This window comes from Bombus bifarius, unplaced genomic scaffold (assembly GCF_011952205.1).
Source record: "Bombus bifarius isolate JDL3187 unplaced genomic scaffold, Bbif_JDL3187 scf7180000007966, whole genome shotgun sequence".
Lineage (NCBI taxonomy): Eukaryota > Metazoa > Arthropoda > Insecta > Hymenoptera > Apidae > Bombus > Bombus bifarius.
Genome location: NW_022884352.1, coordinates 4587326 through 4605672, shown reverse-complemented (window position 1 = coordinate 4605672; position 18347 = coordinate 4587326). Strand labels below are relative to the sequence as shown.

Genomic DNA, 18347 nt, shown 5'->3' with positions numbered 1-18347 from the left:
TTTTGAAAATTTATGATAAGAAGGAAAGATTAAAAATTCGCGCCATTTCATATATAGTTTATGGCCATCAGAGCGTCACGTCCAATACAATATGTAGGAAGTATGGTCTTTAATGTCTCTATTTTATGGCAGTTTTTCCCGCCACAACCTATACCAAGTGAGATGTTTCAAAACTCAAAGAAATCTGTGATAGTTTAAGAAAATTTCTACTTGTCAAGTTTTTAACATAATTGTCAAGCAAAATGGAAGACGTAGCGAACTTGGCTGATCTGTTGCCCACTTATTATACAAGATTATTTCCCTTTCACGATTATTATCGTTGGCTCAGCTATGGAAATGGTATTCTAATTATGTTAATGTTTCTGATATGTACTAACAATAACTTCTTGATTTCTACGATTGTTAATCTGAATTAGTTTCAATCCATATCATTACTGAAATAATTATATCGTTACAGTGAATGTATTTACCCACAGAGAATTCTCATTCACTCTCCAAGGTGATATCTATCTTCGTTTCCAATCGTTCAAAAGTGCAAAGGAGTTGGAGTATGAGATTAAAAGACTTCTTCCCATTAAGATTGATATAGGCGCGGTATACAACCTCAGGTATCTATGACAAAGTCAATAGATGTTTAATCGTTAAATTACTTTTTCTTACTTTACTCTTACTTTTTCTCCTTAGTCCAAAGGATCAACGCAAAGGAACAAATTTTCATCCTGTTGAAAGAGAACTGGTTTTTGACATAGATATGACTGACTATGATGATGTAAGAACATGTTGCAGCGGTGCAGATATCTGCTATAAATGCTGGAAGTTTATGGCATTGGCTTGTAAAATTTTAGACAGTGCTTTGAGATGTAAGTATAAGTATTAAGCTATTAAAAATATGTGTATGTTATCTATGCATCGAATTTTAGTGGATTTTGGATACAAACACATATTGTGGATATTTTCTGGCAGAAGAGGTATCCATTGCTGGGTATGCGATCCTAGTGCACGCAGCCTGACTGCAACAGAACGTGGTGCAGTAGCAGAGTATTTGCAAATTGTAGAAGGTGGTGAATATATGAAGAAGAAAGTGAATTTACCTGGTGATAGAATACACCACTCTGTCAAGTATGTTATTATTATATGAATTACACCCAACTTCAATTTCTTTCATATCATCGTTTAAAATAAAATTTTGTATAATACTAGACGTGCGCTGGAAATGATAGAAGCTGTTTTTGTTCCATTCTGTATAGAAGAACAAAATATATTAGGAACAGACGAAGGAATGGAAAAATTTCTGCAGATAATTTCCGATGACGAAGATAGACAAGAACTAAAGGCATTTTTTGGGCAATGCAGTTCCAGCAAGGACAGATGGGATTCATTTGTGAAATATGTTAAGAACAAGAAGACCACGGTATTTTATAATACTTACGAAACTCTAACAGGAATAGGTAGAAATAATTTGGTATCGAACGTGTAATTTTAGGGAGATAAAAAATGGTATCAATATCGTCATTTGATAGAAGAAGTAATGCTACAGTATGCTTATCCGAGATTAGATATAGCTGTCAGTAAAGGATTGAACCATCTTTTGAAATCTCCTTTTTGTGTTCACCCAAAAACTGGCAAAATTTGTATCCCATTCACCGTAAATGCAGTGGACAAATTCCAGCTAGACAAAGTTCCAACGCTTGCAACGTTGATCGAAGAAATAAACGAATTCGATGTAAAAGATAAGACTGAACAAGAAACGTACGACTTGAATGCGAAGAGGATAAAAGATTACAAGAAAACTAGTATTAATAAGTCATTACATATCTTCCAAGAATTTCTATGGAATCTAGAAAATGAAAGAAAAGTGCAGAGACTCCAGCAAAACGGTAAATATTCTTTTATGTTTAATATATAATCACATTTATATGTACATTTGCAAATTTTTATTTTTCAGACATGAAGATGGAATTTTAATTAGAAAGTATTTGTATTTTTTTAAATAAGTTTATAAATAAAGTTTAAGAATAGTAATATGATTTTCATGGTTTGATTCAATCATCGCGTCGACCATTAAAAACATTAAAAAATCATTAAAACAAAAATAATAGTTTGTAAGTACAAAAATCATTCAAACTGTTTGTAGCGCTTAGCTCGATATTGCTCCTCAAGGAATAATTTCTATATAACAATATCAATTACCCAAATCATTCCACAGGAAAGAGGTACGCATTGCGATTACGACTCGAGTTAAAACGTTCGTAAACTACAATCGTCACACTCGCGGAATACGTGCACATTTTTTAATTTCGAATTCGAATAACATACAAATAGTTTTTAATGCCAGATCAGCGAAATATAACTATCTGGATATAAAACAAAGAAGAGAGAATGCCTGCAGGTGTAGTTTGCATAATAATCGGACATAGGTAAGGAAGGAAGCACAGATATGTACATATGTAGGTACATGTCATTCCTCAGTCTACGCTGAATCGATAACATTGAAAATGACGTTAAAATGGTAAGAGGATTCTAGAGCCTTCAAGTTCGAAACACTATTAAACCTGCATTGTGTGATAGGTTTATTCTGTATTCTCTTCTTTTATTGCATATAAAATATAATTCCTATATTCATCGTTGCATCTTTTAATGTGTGCTCGTAAAATGTAAAAACAGCACAAAGTGTTTTAGGAAAAGATTCGATAAAGTAATCTAAAATTTTCTAGAAATTTTCAAACTATTCAAATTATCAAAGTATTATCTCACTATTATGTTTTATTAATATATTTCTATTCACAAACCCTTATTATAAGTATTCATCGTTTTATTATAATTAACAAATGTGAAATTTAATGCAATTTGAATTGAATTAGAAGTTAAACATTTATTTCGAGTACCAAGATAAAAGAAAACGAATTAAAATCAATGATTGAAGTATACTTAATGATAATTCTTAGAATAATTGAAATATATTGCTATTTCTTCAGAAAGTTAACATGCATTTACATAAATTTGATTAGGATTCACAATTTTGTTTGAAGTATAGAACGCGCAGGAGCGATGTTACATGTAGTTTGAACGTAGAAAAGTTGCAAAATTCCTCTACACCCCTGAGAGAAGCAGTGGTACAGCATCTAACCCGGGCGATGATGTAAGCACAGTCTATCCTTCTCATCTCTACACGCTCGGACATTTTCTTTCTTTCATTTCAACTTCTTCTACCCCTACTTCGAAAGTACCTTATAGCCAGTTATAGTTGGCGAATATTCGTCATGATAAAAATATTCTGCTATATTTTCAAAGCTCAAAGAAACTTTTTAAAAATGAAGAAAAACGTCAAAGCCTGTTCCATTCAAATTTTCTACCTTATACACTTCCAGACTTGAAATCTTCAAGTTTGAATAAAAGAAAGAGATACTATAGAAGTAGCATGGAATATGTTTAAATCCTGGAAATAAAATTGTAAGCGAATAACGGATACGTAACGTCCAAAAATACCAAACTTTAATTCACAGAGCGATCCATCGTTCAGGGATTCAGAGACAAAGACAAACGCTTCGGTGTCGCGCCCTATCGGTCGATCGTTCAAATATTCCGTAGATCATTGCAAGTCCTTTTTCTTCGTCATGCCAACGTTCATTCCCTCGTATCTCTCTTCGATCCTTTCTTCCACACACACACGCAGGACAACATCGTGTCAGATATTCCTCTTCATTTTCATTATTTAATCGAATCGTGTTATTTCCTTCCTTTAAGACTCGAGAGTTCCTCGAAACTTATTTTCTTTATCGTTGTTTTTTTCCCACCACGAATGAAACTTTCTGTCTCTGTTCGTTGTACTTTGAAGCGGTGTTCGTTGCTTCTCTTCGTGGCTCTCCCTCTCTCACCTCAGCACGGTTCCCTGTTTGAGCTGTGCGAGGGGAACACAGAGGTAACAGGGACCGTGAGGACGAAGAGCCAGTGCAGTCTCGAGCCTCGCGTCGATCGCAGAGGATTTGTCTGTTGCTCGGCTCTCTTCATGCTCGACTGCTTCTTTCCAGAGCAACGAACCGCCGGTAGGTGTGTGGTGCAGTGCCGATAATTTAAACACATGAAAAGAATTTCTGCCAGAGTATGGGAACATCCTCGGGGGAGGTCGATCTATCGCGGGGAACGACAACGTGGAATCGATGATAATAAAACGAGCAGAAACCCTAAAGAACTCGGTCAATTTGAAAATCCCATTCGACGAAGAATATTCGCGAGGGCATCTGACTCTGCTTTGGCATAAAAGTTACGCGAATCATAGTATCGTTCGCGAAGATAGGGTTGAAGTTGACGATACGGGAGCGCGATAACGATCGACTCTCCCCTGACTAGATAGAACGAATCGTCGAGACTCGGAGTCTCGTAAATGAGCGAGAAGAATCGTCATCGAGGGATCAGTCACGATTTGGGGATGTCGACGTGCGCGAGGTGGACTTTATGGCCGGCGAGAACGCGTTTTCGACGCTCTCCGACGAGTCTCGTGTGCTACCGGAAGTGTTGATGATGAACGAGCCGGATCCACGAGGCAGATCGAACTGGTGATTTCGACGAACTTCGGTGCTCCTTGAAAAGTGATTTCCGCCATCCTGCTCTTCATGACATTTCGTTTCTTTTATTCCGTTTTCGTTTGCCTTCGATTCGTTGTTTCGTAAGAACAGTGAAAAAGATTCGTCGTCGTTCCCTTGTTTTTCCCCAGGAAGACAGAAACGACTGGATATCGCGACATCGCTGATAATTGGATATTTTGGGAGACAGACCGGTGATCCGACAGGTGAGATATTTTAATAAATATCTACGTATTCGACGTTCCACGCCAGTTCATATTAATCTGTATGTTGCTGTATCGTAAGCTCGTCTTTTATTCTCTGTGCTATTCAATATCGACAGTTTTCTCGATATCCTGATAATTAATGCTTGCGGGATAGTTTCCAGCGTTGTAAAATAAAAATATCGGTCCAAGTGATTAATGGAGTGGAAGCACAGGGAAACGTACATATATCGGACGATTAGTGAAAATAAATCTTTCATCGTTTACTCGATTCGTTAACTGGATTCGTTTAATGGATTTATTATGTCAGATGTATCTAATAACATGGAGATGCAAAGATAAAGTCCTGTTAAACGTCTCTTCGAGTTTTACGTTTTTAATCGTGGTGACACCAAGATGGCGCAATATCTCGCTGCGTGGAGAGACTCTACGAAGACCACGTTGGCGGATATTCAAGGGCGCAGAAGCCGTCTAGAACGAGTTCTCGTTGAAATTACCGTCAACACGATAGAAAAATAACAACGAGACTAAAATTCGCTGGTTGCGTCACCAACAACGCGTTCTTTGTGGATTCGCGTTTTAAGTTGTTCTCCATTCTCAAGGTCGTCGAAAGCGAGCACGCACGTTTCACAATGATTTCGTCGAACGTTTATTTGTCATTTATCTCTTTCGTCCTATTTCCCTCGCGATGAATCAATTCCCGTAACTTTGATTTTTCCATATCAAAAAAAAAGTTTCAAAATTCTCGCCACGTTTAACTGCTCGATACATATCGTATCAAAGTCTATTTCACCCCCTCTTCCCCCGTGGAATTCACGAAAGGGTGAAAAATTCAGAACTTAAAAAATAAATACGCGTTTCTTTATCGGCAGGATTTCTTGGATTTCCGAGAACGCGTACGTTCAATTTTTCATAGCAATCTCAAAGGCCAATGACTACGCTGACCGTGCACGCTAACGCCGTGAAAGGTATATTATTTAATTCGTGGAAAAAAGCGGACAATCCGAAGCTGGCCTGAAATTAGTTCGGTTCTCAAGCGTCTTAAATACCCTGATCGTCGCAGTTCGTTGCGTACGAGGCACAACGTTTCAAAAATCTACATCCGGCTGGTAGTCGGTGGTTCTGGTATTTCGTTGAAAACGCAGTCTCGTGTACAATCGCGATTTCGAGTTCGACGCCTAATATCGTTTCGGAATAACCGAGCGAGTGTGGGTACATTTGAAAAAAATGGATGGCTAGAGGGGTGTAACGCGAGAGCGGCTGACAGCTGTGCGAACAGCGTGGAAGCAACCGTTTCCTTTCCCGAGCACGTTGCGGAGACACGCATGGAAAATGGAGGGGCACACAGCCAACGGCTGAATGGGTATAACGTGGACTTCATAGTCGGTTTAATGAAACGGCGTTATGCAACGCGACTACGCGAAAACGAGTACAAGGCTCGGGACGCTTGTTCATCCTCGTAGGTGGCACTGGTGACCAAATATGCAGGCGCCAAGGATCGTCTACGCTCACGCACTCAACGATTTTCATCCAGCATCTCGACAACCGACGCGTATTAATTATATCGATCGCGACCGATACGCAGAAAAAGGCCGACTGGCTTGAATTATCGATCTAAAAATATTTGTACAAGTTTGAGCAAAAGGTAGAAGTATTAAAAAGTTGTGGTATTAAAAAGGCTGAACTTTTTAAGAATAGGCTAGGTAGGACTAGTTGTTTAATGTTAGCCTCGTTTGAATTGCTAATGATAGTGGATCTTAACCCGTTGATAGGAAAACACGAGTCATGTAGTCATTTGGATTCCTTCTTTACTTATTTTCAGTCTTTTATCGTGTCGTATCGCTTCCGTTACAAATAGACTATGTTTGTATCGGCGAAGATTAAAATAGAATTAGTACGGCATTCGTTTGTCTTCGTCGACTTTTCATCTTACGATCGATAGGAGCTTCTGGTTAACGAACGATACGGTTGACAAGAGGTTTTAAAGAGAGGCTTGACAACGATTCGATCGTTTAATTACGTCGAAAATAAACTCGCTATCTGTTCATTTAACAGCAAGTTATACGACGTTTCTGCAGAAAGCTTTCCAATCTTACGTCATTCCTGCCAGCGGTTTTGAAGCTCGTCTCTTTTATGAAAAATCGTCTTCCGGATTATTGCATAGAGCGTTGTTCATATGACTATTGTTTTACTTGTAAATCTTGGGCTTTCGTAACAGCGCGAGCGCATACGTATTGTGACTATATCGGCCTTATGCGAGACAAGTCACCGGTGACTTCAACGCACGGTATGTCATGACGTGGGATCTGCTTCGACAGCCGTACACTCTTTTCGCTATGCTCGCAATTAAATTAAATGAAATTCTCTATCTTTTGTCTTATCTATTCCCATTATGTGTACTAGATAAACTTTTTAAAAATAGAGAAAAACGTCACGCTTAAAATTTCATTTGCGATATATCGCATCGATAAAATTTGAAAGCAATCAGAAAATGAAAATCCACGTATACAGAAATTACAAGATACTTACTGCAGACATATACAGGGTGGTTGGTAACTGGCGTTACAAGCGGAAAGGGGGCGATTCTACGCGAAAAAAGAAGTCGAAAGTATAGAATACAAATTTAAAAAATTAAAAAAATAACGTCAATCGAGACAACGATGTACAGTGAGATCCGTTATAACGAGACGCGATAAAGTGCACGCGTACCGACCGAAAATTCAAAGTCGATTTTCTCGAAAACAAAGCCTCGAACGAGAAATTTTTATTCTACATTTTCGACTTCCTTTTTCGCGTAGAATCACCCCCTTTCCGCTTGTACCGCCAGTTACCACCTACCCTGTATATCTATCAATAAGTGTACGATATAGCAATAAATATTACAATTACAAGTACGTGTCGATATACAACGGACTGTTTAATTATCTTTGTGATCTCTGGGAGGTACAATCCCCCGTAATTTCTGTATAAATATTCACATCTGTTTGAAACTTGACCGATATGATTGCGATAGTCAGTTCTCGTTACGCTGCTAATGAAATTTCATAGAATAGCGTGTACAAGTGGTCGATTACTTTCGCGAGTTCCTCGCGATTCTGTTTGTCGGTAACGGATTTTTCAAACGCGACCAACGAAAAGGTTGGAAGAAACGAATTTCCACGTGACGAAGAGAAAGTGAAAGGTAGAGTATGTTACGGCCCTGAGTTCCCAAGTGCATCAAATCGCGAGGCACGAGCCTGACTTTCCTGGCCGCGACGAGAAAAGGTGGAAAGAAGGTGGCAGAACCTCGCGGGATGTCGATCGACCAGCCTCGTAAAATCGCGCGGTTCGTGTCGTCGCGACGTCGCGTCATGTTCGATCGAAAAACATAAAGGGGTCGTGGTGCGGTGAAAATGGCGTCCGCGTGGAAGGGCTACGGTCAAGCACGGTGGTCCAGTGTGTTCGAGGTCGTTCCTGTTCCGTGCACCGGCCTCTCTTGTTGCTCGAAAAAGTGAACGTTGCGTTATGTTCGGCCACCTCCGCGAAACACCGCGTCGCTTTCTCGACACAGCTCTACTAACCAGCTCGAAAACGTTTTCCCTACATCAAAATCAAACCCTTCGACCCTTCCAATTTTTCTCCCATTTTCCCTCCCTTTTCTCTCTCTCTCTCTCTCTCTCTCTCTATGTTCTCCATGTCAGCACGCGGCAAGATGGAGACGAGTTTCTTGTGTCTGCGAATCTTACAAACCTTGAGGCGTGTCGCGTTGCTTGATTTATGATTCCGTGGAACATCGACGAGAAGGTCTCGACGATATCTCATGGATCTTTGGAATGTGCGAATGGAGGAGGATTTTTTTTGGCATCGAGAACCTCGTTACGTAGCCTGTTTAGTGTACAGTTAGCGAATCGAAGTTTGTTAGGTCGTGAGCAGAGACGTTTAACTGGATAGATGTACAAAGAACATCGAGTGGATGTATTAAGTAAGAAGATAGACCGGTCGTCGTGTGATTTTTCGTGTTTTGTTGCAAGTGTTCTCGCGCGAGAGACGTTTGCACGGTCGATCGTACTCATGGGAGTTCGACCCAGTTATTAATAAGACTTTCTCTTTTATTTTAGCCATGGACTGGCGGGGGATCGCACTGGCATTTTTATTGGTAAGTAAATGAAAAAGTCTTCTGACAATCTCAAGATACCCTAACACGTATTTCCTATCAATTGCACAACCTTGATTCTTTAGATTCCTAAACATACCCACGATGTTTACGCATTTATATCCAGCACAGATGTATACAGATGGACAAGGATAAACATAGATACAAAAATTTGCAAAATATCAAAAGTAAAGTGTAATGAAACTTACTTTTCAGCTTTAGTTTGTTTATCAGTGTTGATTATCATTAAGGATTAATTCAAATGATGAAAGATACTCTTTGAACTACACGAAACGTATACACAAGCGTAACCAATGATGCAATACGAAAATATTACAAACTTCGATACGTTTCTTCAGCGTGTGAAACAGCTGGACCGCCCAATTCGAAATTTTCGCCTCTCGATTTTCGCTGAATTTCGATTTCAATTTCGATGGTGAATAACAAGTACGTGTATGATACTTTCTCTAGTATCACGTCGTACGAAAAACGAGCATGACTGGAGAGCGTAGTATGTTGGCCAGGAATGTGGGGAATTATGTAATCCTTTGTTGGTACAACGTGCCGCTAAACCGACTGTCAGGAAAACTGTGTCGAGACGGCTGCAATATTTTTTATGCCCCGCAATTTTTCACCTCCAAGTTAATTTAAAGTGCAGCAATCCAGCGAAACGACGCTATCACGTACCAGCTCTTCGAGTCTCTTTAAGTAATTTTACCTCGTTCACAGCTTTACATTCGATGAAGATTGGGATACAATTTGAAAAGATCGGATGTGAGATTCGCAAATTTATCCTTGGGACCTTAATTGAACTGATGTTATTCGCAGAACTTGTAGATTTGATGCGTCTATGGGAAATTGAAAGGTGTAAAAGTAAACTAAAAGATATGGAATACACGTAACGTATAAAAAAAAGATTTCTCCATTTTTTCAGTTCTGTTTGTAAAAATCTGAACTTGGAAGAATATCCCCGCTCTGACCATTAGTGAGATTTCAGTGATTAGTCAATGCAAGAATAATCTTTTCTATTGGTTGTGAAAGCTGTGTTGCATTAGTCCAATGATACAATAAATTTTCCTCTTTTTATGGAGCACGAATTTACTCAAACGAATCACTAGTATATCGTATTGATTGCAATGATACAGTTTTTGTTTGAAACGTGTTTAACAAGCGTTACAAACTTTCCTGTTGCACGAGCTATTCAGCGAAATGAAGGCTGCACAAGATAATTTGAGTAGATACTTGCTCTTTTTATGATAATCATAGTAAACATCCTCGCAAAATGAAGCGACGTTCTCTCGACAAAGAACTGTGGAATTGATGTCGTTAACTCATTCAAAGGTTGCAATTATGGGCCTGTGCAACGTTTAATAATCGACAAATAGCCTGGAATCTAGGAATTACACTGATTAGAACCTCAGGATTCTCGGAAGTGGACGTATAAAACTTACTAAACTTGCTAAAAAAAGGAATCATATACCTACGCTGTAATGTTCCTTTATACGTTTCAAGAAATCGTATACACCGTTTGATCCTTACAGATATGAATTTTTTAATTGCACATTAACTTTCCAGAATAAATTCTATCGTGTCATAATATTTCATAATATTCTACTCTAACGAAGGGCAAAGCCATTGCAATTGTCTGGACTTGTAATTTTGTGAATTACAAATTTCGCAAATGTTCGTGGTTTTATAAATTTTTGTGATCTTGTGAATTGCATTCGACCAAGGACAAGCGTCCGTATACTTTTGATCGATAGTGTACGACCAAATGAAATAACGTCGACGCGCAAGTATAGTTTTATTTTTCCACTTGGAAATGGTCACCGATTTGAAAAGTGAACGTACAAACGTTCGCATAAAGAAAAACCTCGATCTTAGTAGAAATTGCAAGTTTGTGAGAAGAAAGCGTGTAGGTGATCGCGAAGAAATCATCGTCACACAGGAAATGCGAATTTCCAAGTGGATGCGTAAACTCGCACCATGTTCAACTGCTTGCGAGATCTCGATAAACATTTGCATGCGTAGAGAAGAAGAACTTTGGATCGGGTTCGCACGAAAAAGTAGCAAAACTCTCGAGCAGATGCAAACGTTTACGGAACACCGAGCACACTCCAGAAGAATACACTGAAATTTCTAACTGGCTGATCAGCGCGAGTGCAAACAAGCCGCCAAATATGTGTACAACACGAAGAGCACAGATCTTAAAATATCCGAAAGGACAGTCCGAAGGAAAAAAGCCAAGAAAGTTTCACGTTTAACAGGAAGCAATAAAATGGAGGGAAAAGGAAGAAGAGAAAACCTATGGAGCGCGTTGCTGCATAAAAATCGCGTCATGCGGAGACTGAATTTTCAAAGTTATTCGAACAGCGCTATGCAAATATTTGCACGAATGTTCTGTATGCGAGAGAAAGAGGTACGATCGCTGGAGAAACAGCCACGCCCACTTTTACTTGCTGTTCTTTTAAATATCGGCGCATGATCTCGCAGAGGTCCGTGCAGCTCGTTTTCACAGACGTTTCACTGTGAAGTCGATAGGGGAACCGATACCGGAAGTGAGCCTCTAAACGCTCCCTTGCCGGCAGTTCACACGTACCAAGAAAGAGGAAGACGGAATGTGAACTTTCGGCACTGTTTAGAAAATAATTTATGTTCGTGTACTACTCGAAGCAGTTAGGACGAGACCCTGTTTATTTTATAATTCCATTTTACCGCGAACACAAAGAATAATAAATTTTGCACCGCGTTATAAATCTGACTGATTGAAAAAAGTCGATTTAATTAAATTTAATATCCGCATAAAATTTGTCTGTAATAAAATAGACATATAGATGGATGATAGATAATAAAATTTATATAGATTCTATAAAATTTGATACCGTAAGTATTATTCTGTTGCACATCGAAATTCATCGAAATAATTCCTTTACCATAGGAAATCCAAGTATCGTAGGTTTCTAATTTAACGAATAAACATACGTATTTTGTACTGAAGTAAGACGCATTCGTAATAGAATTATTTTTACCATTCCTATCACTAAAAACGGAATTTATTTTTATGTTTGATTATAATATTTTTTATAATAGTGCACGTGATTTCACGTAATGCAAAAACTAAAGATGCTAGTGGACAACGAACCAGGCTAATCGGCAGGATAAAGCAATTGGATTTCTCTGTTTATGGACACACGCTAGAGGGAACGTTATCGCACGAACGGTCAATAGAAAATCACGTTTGTTTTAGACCGAGAGAAAGTCGTCAGTGACGCGACCAAGTTTAGAACGAGGATTGCGTAAATGATTTTTCACTGATTTGTCGAATACTATCGTTCTGCGTAACGTTCGTCGGACAAGGGCGTTCAGTTGGAAGCGAAACAAATTTCTAAATGAATCTAATCAGGAAATTTGAATATCCAAATTCGGAATGATTATCTCGATGAGCGATGGACGTGTCAAAGAAGAGAGCGTGGGTGTTCCTTTTGAAATACGAAATTTCACGGAGAGCCTGCAATCTCTGGCTACACCCACGCAACATCGGCCACTTTCAAGCTTTTTTTTCTGCCACTCGCACGTCACCTTCAACAATGCTCATTTAGTATCTTAAATCTGATTTCGTTGGTCGTGTTTCGTAGCTTCCCGATTGTTTCGAAAATACTTGGTGCAATTGTACCGACAGAATTGACGCAATTAAGGAGAATTTACCTTTCGGCCGATGTACGCGTATACCAGATAATTTCGCTTTGTCAACTTTATATAATTCGACGCGAATCTTTCAAACAAGCAAAGAATCTATATAATTCTACGTTTCTTATTATCAATTTACACGTTGAGGAATTTATTAACATGGACTGACTCTCCCTTTCATTCTTTCATTTGTATTTCCAAAGCAGAATTGGCATTTTCTTCTGAAAGATCTTTCGCAAACATTGAAATTGTTTAAGGTAGCAGAGACGCTTCGATAAATGTTGACAAATTTTCTCAGATTTGTCGAGAACCTACCACAGTGACGGTAGTAGCTATTCATTGTTTTCTCAATGGATTACAAATTGCATGAAATTTTTTAATATTTTATATAACACGCTTGATATGTCCGCGACAAAGTTCCTATAAGTGTTGCGATACTTTCGTGAACGACTGTACGAACGAAAAATTACAGTACATTATACTCTTATATGAATCGTTTGTCCCCTGATGAGTTCAAATAAATATCCTGCCTTATCTCGAAATAAAGGAGTCTGCGGGAAAACCAGTCCTGTCGATAAAGATCGCAACGTATTTCAGCGAAAAGCGTGCAACGATGACGTCATTTAGATACTTATAGAGATACAACGATCGAGTAGAAGCGAATGAGTAATGTAACTTGCGTTATGCCAGCAGGATCGTACGCTGGGAGGCGTTTTCAAGGAGATCTCGACCTACGCTACATCTGCGACTACGTCGATCCGATTATCCATTGATTCACTTGATAAGTTGCTTGCTTAGGGTCGATTGGAATATACGATAATATTTTGTTGTCCCTTGATACGCGTTTCTTACAGGATCGAACGTTCCCGTTAAATCAGCGTTGAAAATGTTAGTTACAAGATCTCGCGGTTAACGGCCACATCTGAGAACGATTATTTACCATTATTTAACCATAAGAGCGAAGAGAAAGATTTCACGTCGTGTGACGAGAGCAATTGTGTTCAATTATGCTGTAAAATTGTTTCCGACGCTCACGTGATATAGAATATTTGCTTGCTATTCAAAGGACAGGAGAAATCCTCCTTTTACCGTGAAACCAACATCCCAGGACTTTGAGTCCAAGAATAAACAGAAAATAAGACTCTGTTCTCTGGGTTCTCAATCCGGATTCCTCAGGAGTCGTAAAACAGCTTGCAAACAGCTAGTACTGGCTCGAGGTACGTCGAGGTATAACAACGGTGGCTCAGGAATTTGAATAATTAAAATAATTGGGAGTTTCGTACCGATGAACTTTAAATATACGTAGGAAATGATCGCAAGAATAATTGAAGAGTGCTTGTAGCGTGAAGACACCGCAAGGGTCAAGAAATAAGTTTGTCAGGAAGAAAATAAAACTTGCACGTTGATGCGGTGGAAATTCGCAAGAAGGAAAACTGTATTCGTGGAGAATCAAATTCTACAAGAACATACAATTCCGTTCTTCAAACCATTGAGCTACTAAATTGGATCATCGATCGCTGTAATTATTCTTAGACTAAGATTTTTGCAACTGATTAGATATTAAGTTAGAATTATTTCTAATGAGTTTACCGTGGCTTGTTAAACACGTAATGGTCGTAAAGGTAAAAAGGCGATGATCTCTATGTACAGACAAGTTGAGATAAGGCTTGAGAGACACTGCTTTATGCAAATAATCCCAGAACGACCTTGAAATAACTTGCGCATTTCCATCATTTTTCTACCAAAGTCGTACGTGTACTTTGGAAGATGTTCATGCCGGTAAACTATAGTTACAATTATTATACTTTGTATTACTGCGAGGTTACACGGATCGTATTTCAAAGTCTCATCCTTGAGAGATAAACGTTCGCGTGGATATAGATCTGAGCTTTGTACGCCCATCGATCGACATCAGCCTCGAGGCGGATTTTTTTACGAAACTGCATTTCGCGCTGTATCCTTGCGATTATGTGTAATTGGATCAAACACGAACGCGAGTGTTTAACTGACGGCGTTGTATGAACGAGGCGTCTGCATGCGACTCCGCGTATCCGTATATGGCACTTGCAGTTTTACTATCCGATAGAAACCATAGCAGAGTAACCTTCTCCACCATAACACGAGTTCCCTTCTCTGACACACCCTATCGTGAGACGAGTTGACACGAACATAATTGCGGGGTGTAAAAGATCGTGTTCGAAGATTAAGTACCTTACCTGTCAATTACATATTCATATTAGATTGACACGTATGAAACGTCGCTTCATTAAAGTTTAAATTTGGCGGGGTAATACTACTCGTTAAATTTTGTTCAATGGATAATTGTCAACAAATTAAGGAAGAAGAAATTTTCTGTAAATCGCGTTCTAAAGCACATTGACAGTCTTTCAAATAAATCTGCGTGTTTCGTTCTCTAATTGAATTTGTGAAATTTACAAAATTTTACCCGCTTCGAAGTTCTTCAGATCAGGGAGCAAATGCTCCTAATATCGTCTCTGGTCTATAGTATCGTCCAGAGGTAATATTTCGAAAGACGAAGCATTGGCAGAAATCGGCAAAGAATCGAAGATGTGATCAAACGTGTATGAAAGAAACGCGTTTCATTTCGCATGTACGTTGGTATCTTTCCTAGAATTTACGACGCATGTTTAAACACATGCGAAATGGCCGCTGACTCGCTGAACCACTTTCATCGGCGCACACCGATAAGTACATTTAACAACGCCGATGTCGGTGTTTATTAGACAATTTCTCTAATGTCGTTTTCGTGTGGTATAACTTTCGATGTGAGAAACGTATCGCAAACTCTCACTTTCCATCCAAAGAACCAATTTGTATTTTATTTACTTCGTCTCTATATCCTAATATGGAATTCTAATGTAGATATATAATAGTACTATCGGTGGATCAACTGCTCGAATAAAACCAGTTCAGGGTTACGTGGATCTGCCACGAAGACATCAGACCATCGTCGGGTATACAAGAAGAAAAAGAGCTGGACGTAACGCTTACATCGACACGGTGCAACTTGGATCAACTCCGACAATTACACGCTCACCTAATCCATAGAGCAGTAGTTGTCCGAGTCTACTACGTAATGTCGATACCTAAATCGGCATGGATTGGAAAATAAAAGTGTGTCGAGGGAGTAAGAGGTGTCTCGAGTGCCCTTGCTACGTTCACCGTCATCGCATCACGTCGGAGAACGTTTATTGCACTGTGGACAAGTTTTTGCACTTCTCCTTCTTCCCTCTCTTTATTCTTTTTTTTTTCTATTATTATTATTATTGCAACCTTCAAATCTCGGAAGAATAAGAAAACTCAGTTGGAGAAATTGGGTTTAAGAAGCCATCGAATATACTTGAATCTGTCCAGTCAATCGAAAGGAGATTACGACAAAGAAGCAGAATGTAGAATAGATAAATTTGTTTCTTCGTGTTGTAAAAAGAGAGCATTGCTAAACAAGATGATCAATGTCTTGATCACCGTTATTGCATAAACATCTTGGGTCATCGGTTATACCAACTCTGCTGTAATGATCAGCTCTGCGAGCAATTTATCGTAACGATCAATTCTCTCGAAAGGCTTTTATTAAGGAATCAAGGTTCTAAATTATCGTTGCAACAATTTTCAACAAACGCTCCCCTCTCTTTAGTCGTCGATTATTAAAATTCATACATCGTTCGATGTTAAACATCTATTACGTGTCCCTCTCCTCTTCCTTTAAAGTTTCCCTTAAACTGTACATTTTTCTAAGCTATTATTCCTCATAAAGCATTCGTCAAATTCAAAAGAATGAATTATGGATGATGAATTGCATAAACACTGAATTATTCATGGATTGTTAATTATTGTTTAATTTTCTATAGAATGGTTTGACAACTCCCACGAATGATAAGACAGGATGAAATATAATTATGATGCACGTAACTATACAGAACTAACGTTTAAATACTGTTACGAGTTGGTATGTTTTATCGGATAGGGTAATTAGAAACGATCCAGACTTGCAACACAATGTTCGTCCTTTCCATTATCCAATTGGCCTTACCATATACGTGCACGTATGGTCGCCTTTAGAGGTCTTATTTACAACCTTGCGCGACGAGCCAACAGCTCGGATTTTACTGCTCGAATTAACCATCGAGCTTCTTGTTCTTCTTATCGATCATTTGCCGGGCTAAACAATTTTGATTACGATGCAATCTATTTCGAAGGACACGCTCGAGGAACGCTGATAATGAAATTTTCTGATATATGCTACGTTAGAGATTGCTTGCAAAAGTAGTCGATCGTTTATGATTTTGAAGTTATACTAGCACTTTGAATCAATGAGACTCAACCATCGTGATTATATTGACGAAACAAATTGAAAATGTACGTAGAAAGTACAAGATATCTGGGGCAAGTATTATTATACATCTCGCAATTATATATAAGTTATATTAGCACTTATATTAGCAAGTTATATTAGCACTTTGAATCAATGAGACTCAACCATCCTGATTATATTGACGAGACTCGAAACAAATTGAAAATGTACGTAGAAACTACAAGCTATTTGGGGCAAGTACTATTATACATCTCGCAATTATATATAAGTTATATTAGCACTTATATTAGCAAGTTATATTAGCACTTTGAATCAATGAGACTCAACCATCCTGATTATATTGACGAGACTTGAAACAAATAGAAAATGTACGTAGAAACTACAAGCTATTTGGGGCAAGTACTATTATACATCTCGCAATTATATATAAGTTATATTAGCACTTTGAATCAATGAGACTCAACCATCCTGATTATATTGACGAGACTTGAAACAAATTGAAAATGTACGTAGAAACTACAAGCTATTTGGGGCAAGTACTATTATACATCTCGCAATTATATATAAGTTTTATTAGCACTTTGAATCAATGAGACTCAACCATCCTGATTATATTGACGAGACTTGAAACAAATTGAAAATGTACGTAGAAACTACAAGATATCTGGGGCAAGTACTATTATACATCTCGCTATTATATATAAGTTATATTAGCACTTATATTAGCAAGTTATATTAGCACTTTGAATCAATGAGACTCAACCATCCTGATTATATTGACGAGACTTGAAACAAATTGAAAATGTACGTAGAAACTACAAGATATCTGGGGCAAGTACTATTATACATCTCGCAATTATATATAAGTTTTATTAGCACTTTGAATCAATGAGACTCAACTATCGTGATTATATTGACGAGACTTGAAACAAATTGAAAATGTACGTAGAAAGTACAAGATATCTGGGGCAAGTATTATTATACATCTCGCAATTAAATATCATAAAGATATTTAAACGATCAATTATTCGTATACGCTGTATACTAACTTTTTACAAAGTATCCGGTTATTGCAATTAATTCGATGTAAAATTCAATGTTTCGAGTGGTTCTAATTGATTGGCCAAGGACTGTGCGAGTACAGAGACCTTTCAAATTAAAATTCAGTACTAATAAAAACAGTTAATTGATGAGAAAAAATGTAGCATTGTGCGTGAGATTATCGGATGTGTTCAATTGGCACGTTTTCCACGGATCCTTGTGGCTAATAATCAAGTTTAATCGATGAGAAACGGACTCTCGCGTTTCCACGCGCCTCTGAAATCGCATGATTCATACACACTTCGAGCAATACCGGAGAGAGTCGAGCGAATCATGGTTTCAGCCTGACATTTTCGCAAGGATTTTTCAGT

The 18347-nt window shown here is 38.3% G+C and overlaps 2 protein-coding genes across 2 annotated transcripts in view; both read left to right on the top strand.

Annotated features, from left to right (window-relative positions):
- Positions 1–87: 87 nt before the first annotated feature.
- LOC117206017 (DNA primase small subunit) lies at positions 88–2047 on the top strand. Its single transcript, XM_033444967.1, has 7 exons — positions 88–339; positions 458–608; positions 685–860; positions 921–1119; positions 1201–1411; positions 1484–1877; positions 1946–2047. Exons 1-7 carry the CDS (start codon positions 243–245, stop codon positions 1963–1965), a joined length of 1248 nt encoding a protein of 415 aa, XP_033300858.1. The 5' UTR covers positions 88–242; the 3' UTR covers positions 1966–2047.
- Positions 2048–3932: 1885 nt separating this feature from the next.
- The window catches only part of LOC117206597, a 73067-nt gene continuing 58652 nt past the window's right edge, over positions 3933–18347 (top strand). The window contains exons 1-2 of the mRNA XM_033446076.1: positions 3933–4786; positions 8881–8918. Of these exons, the coding sequence (XP_033301967.1) occupies positions 8883–8918 (36 nt within the window). The 5' untranslated portion in view covers positions 3933–4786; positions 8881–8882. The remainder of the gene's footprint in view (positions 4787–8880; positions 8919–18347) is intronic.

What these genes read in the sequence shown, in the direction of transcription:
- LOC117206017 (XM_033444967.1), top strand. Translation starts at nt 243, where the DNA reads ATGGAAGACGTAGCGAACTTGGCTGATCTGTTGCCCACTTATTATACA. An exon ending in TTTAGACAGTGCTTTGAGAT is followed by an intron (nt 861 to 920) that starts GTAAGTATAAGT and finishes ATCGAATTTTAG; the next exon opens with TGGATTTTGGATACAAACAC. An exon ending in GCAGAGACTCCAGCAAAACG is followed by an intron (nt 1,878 to 1,945) that starts GTAAATATTCTT and finishes TTTATTTTTCAG; the next exon opens with ACATGAAGATGGAATTTTAA.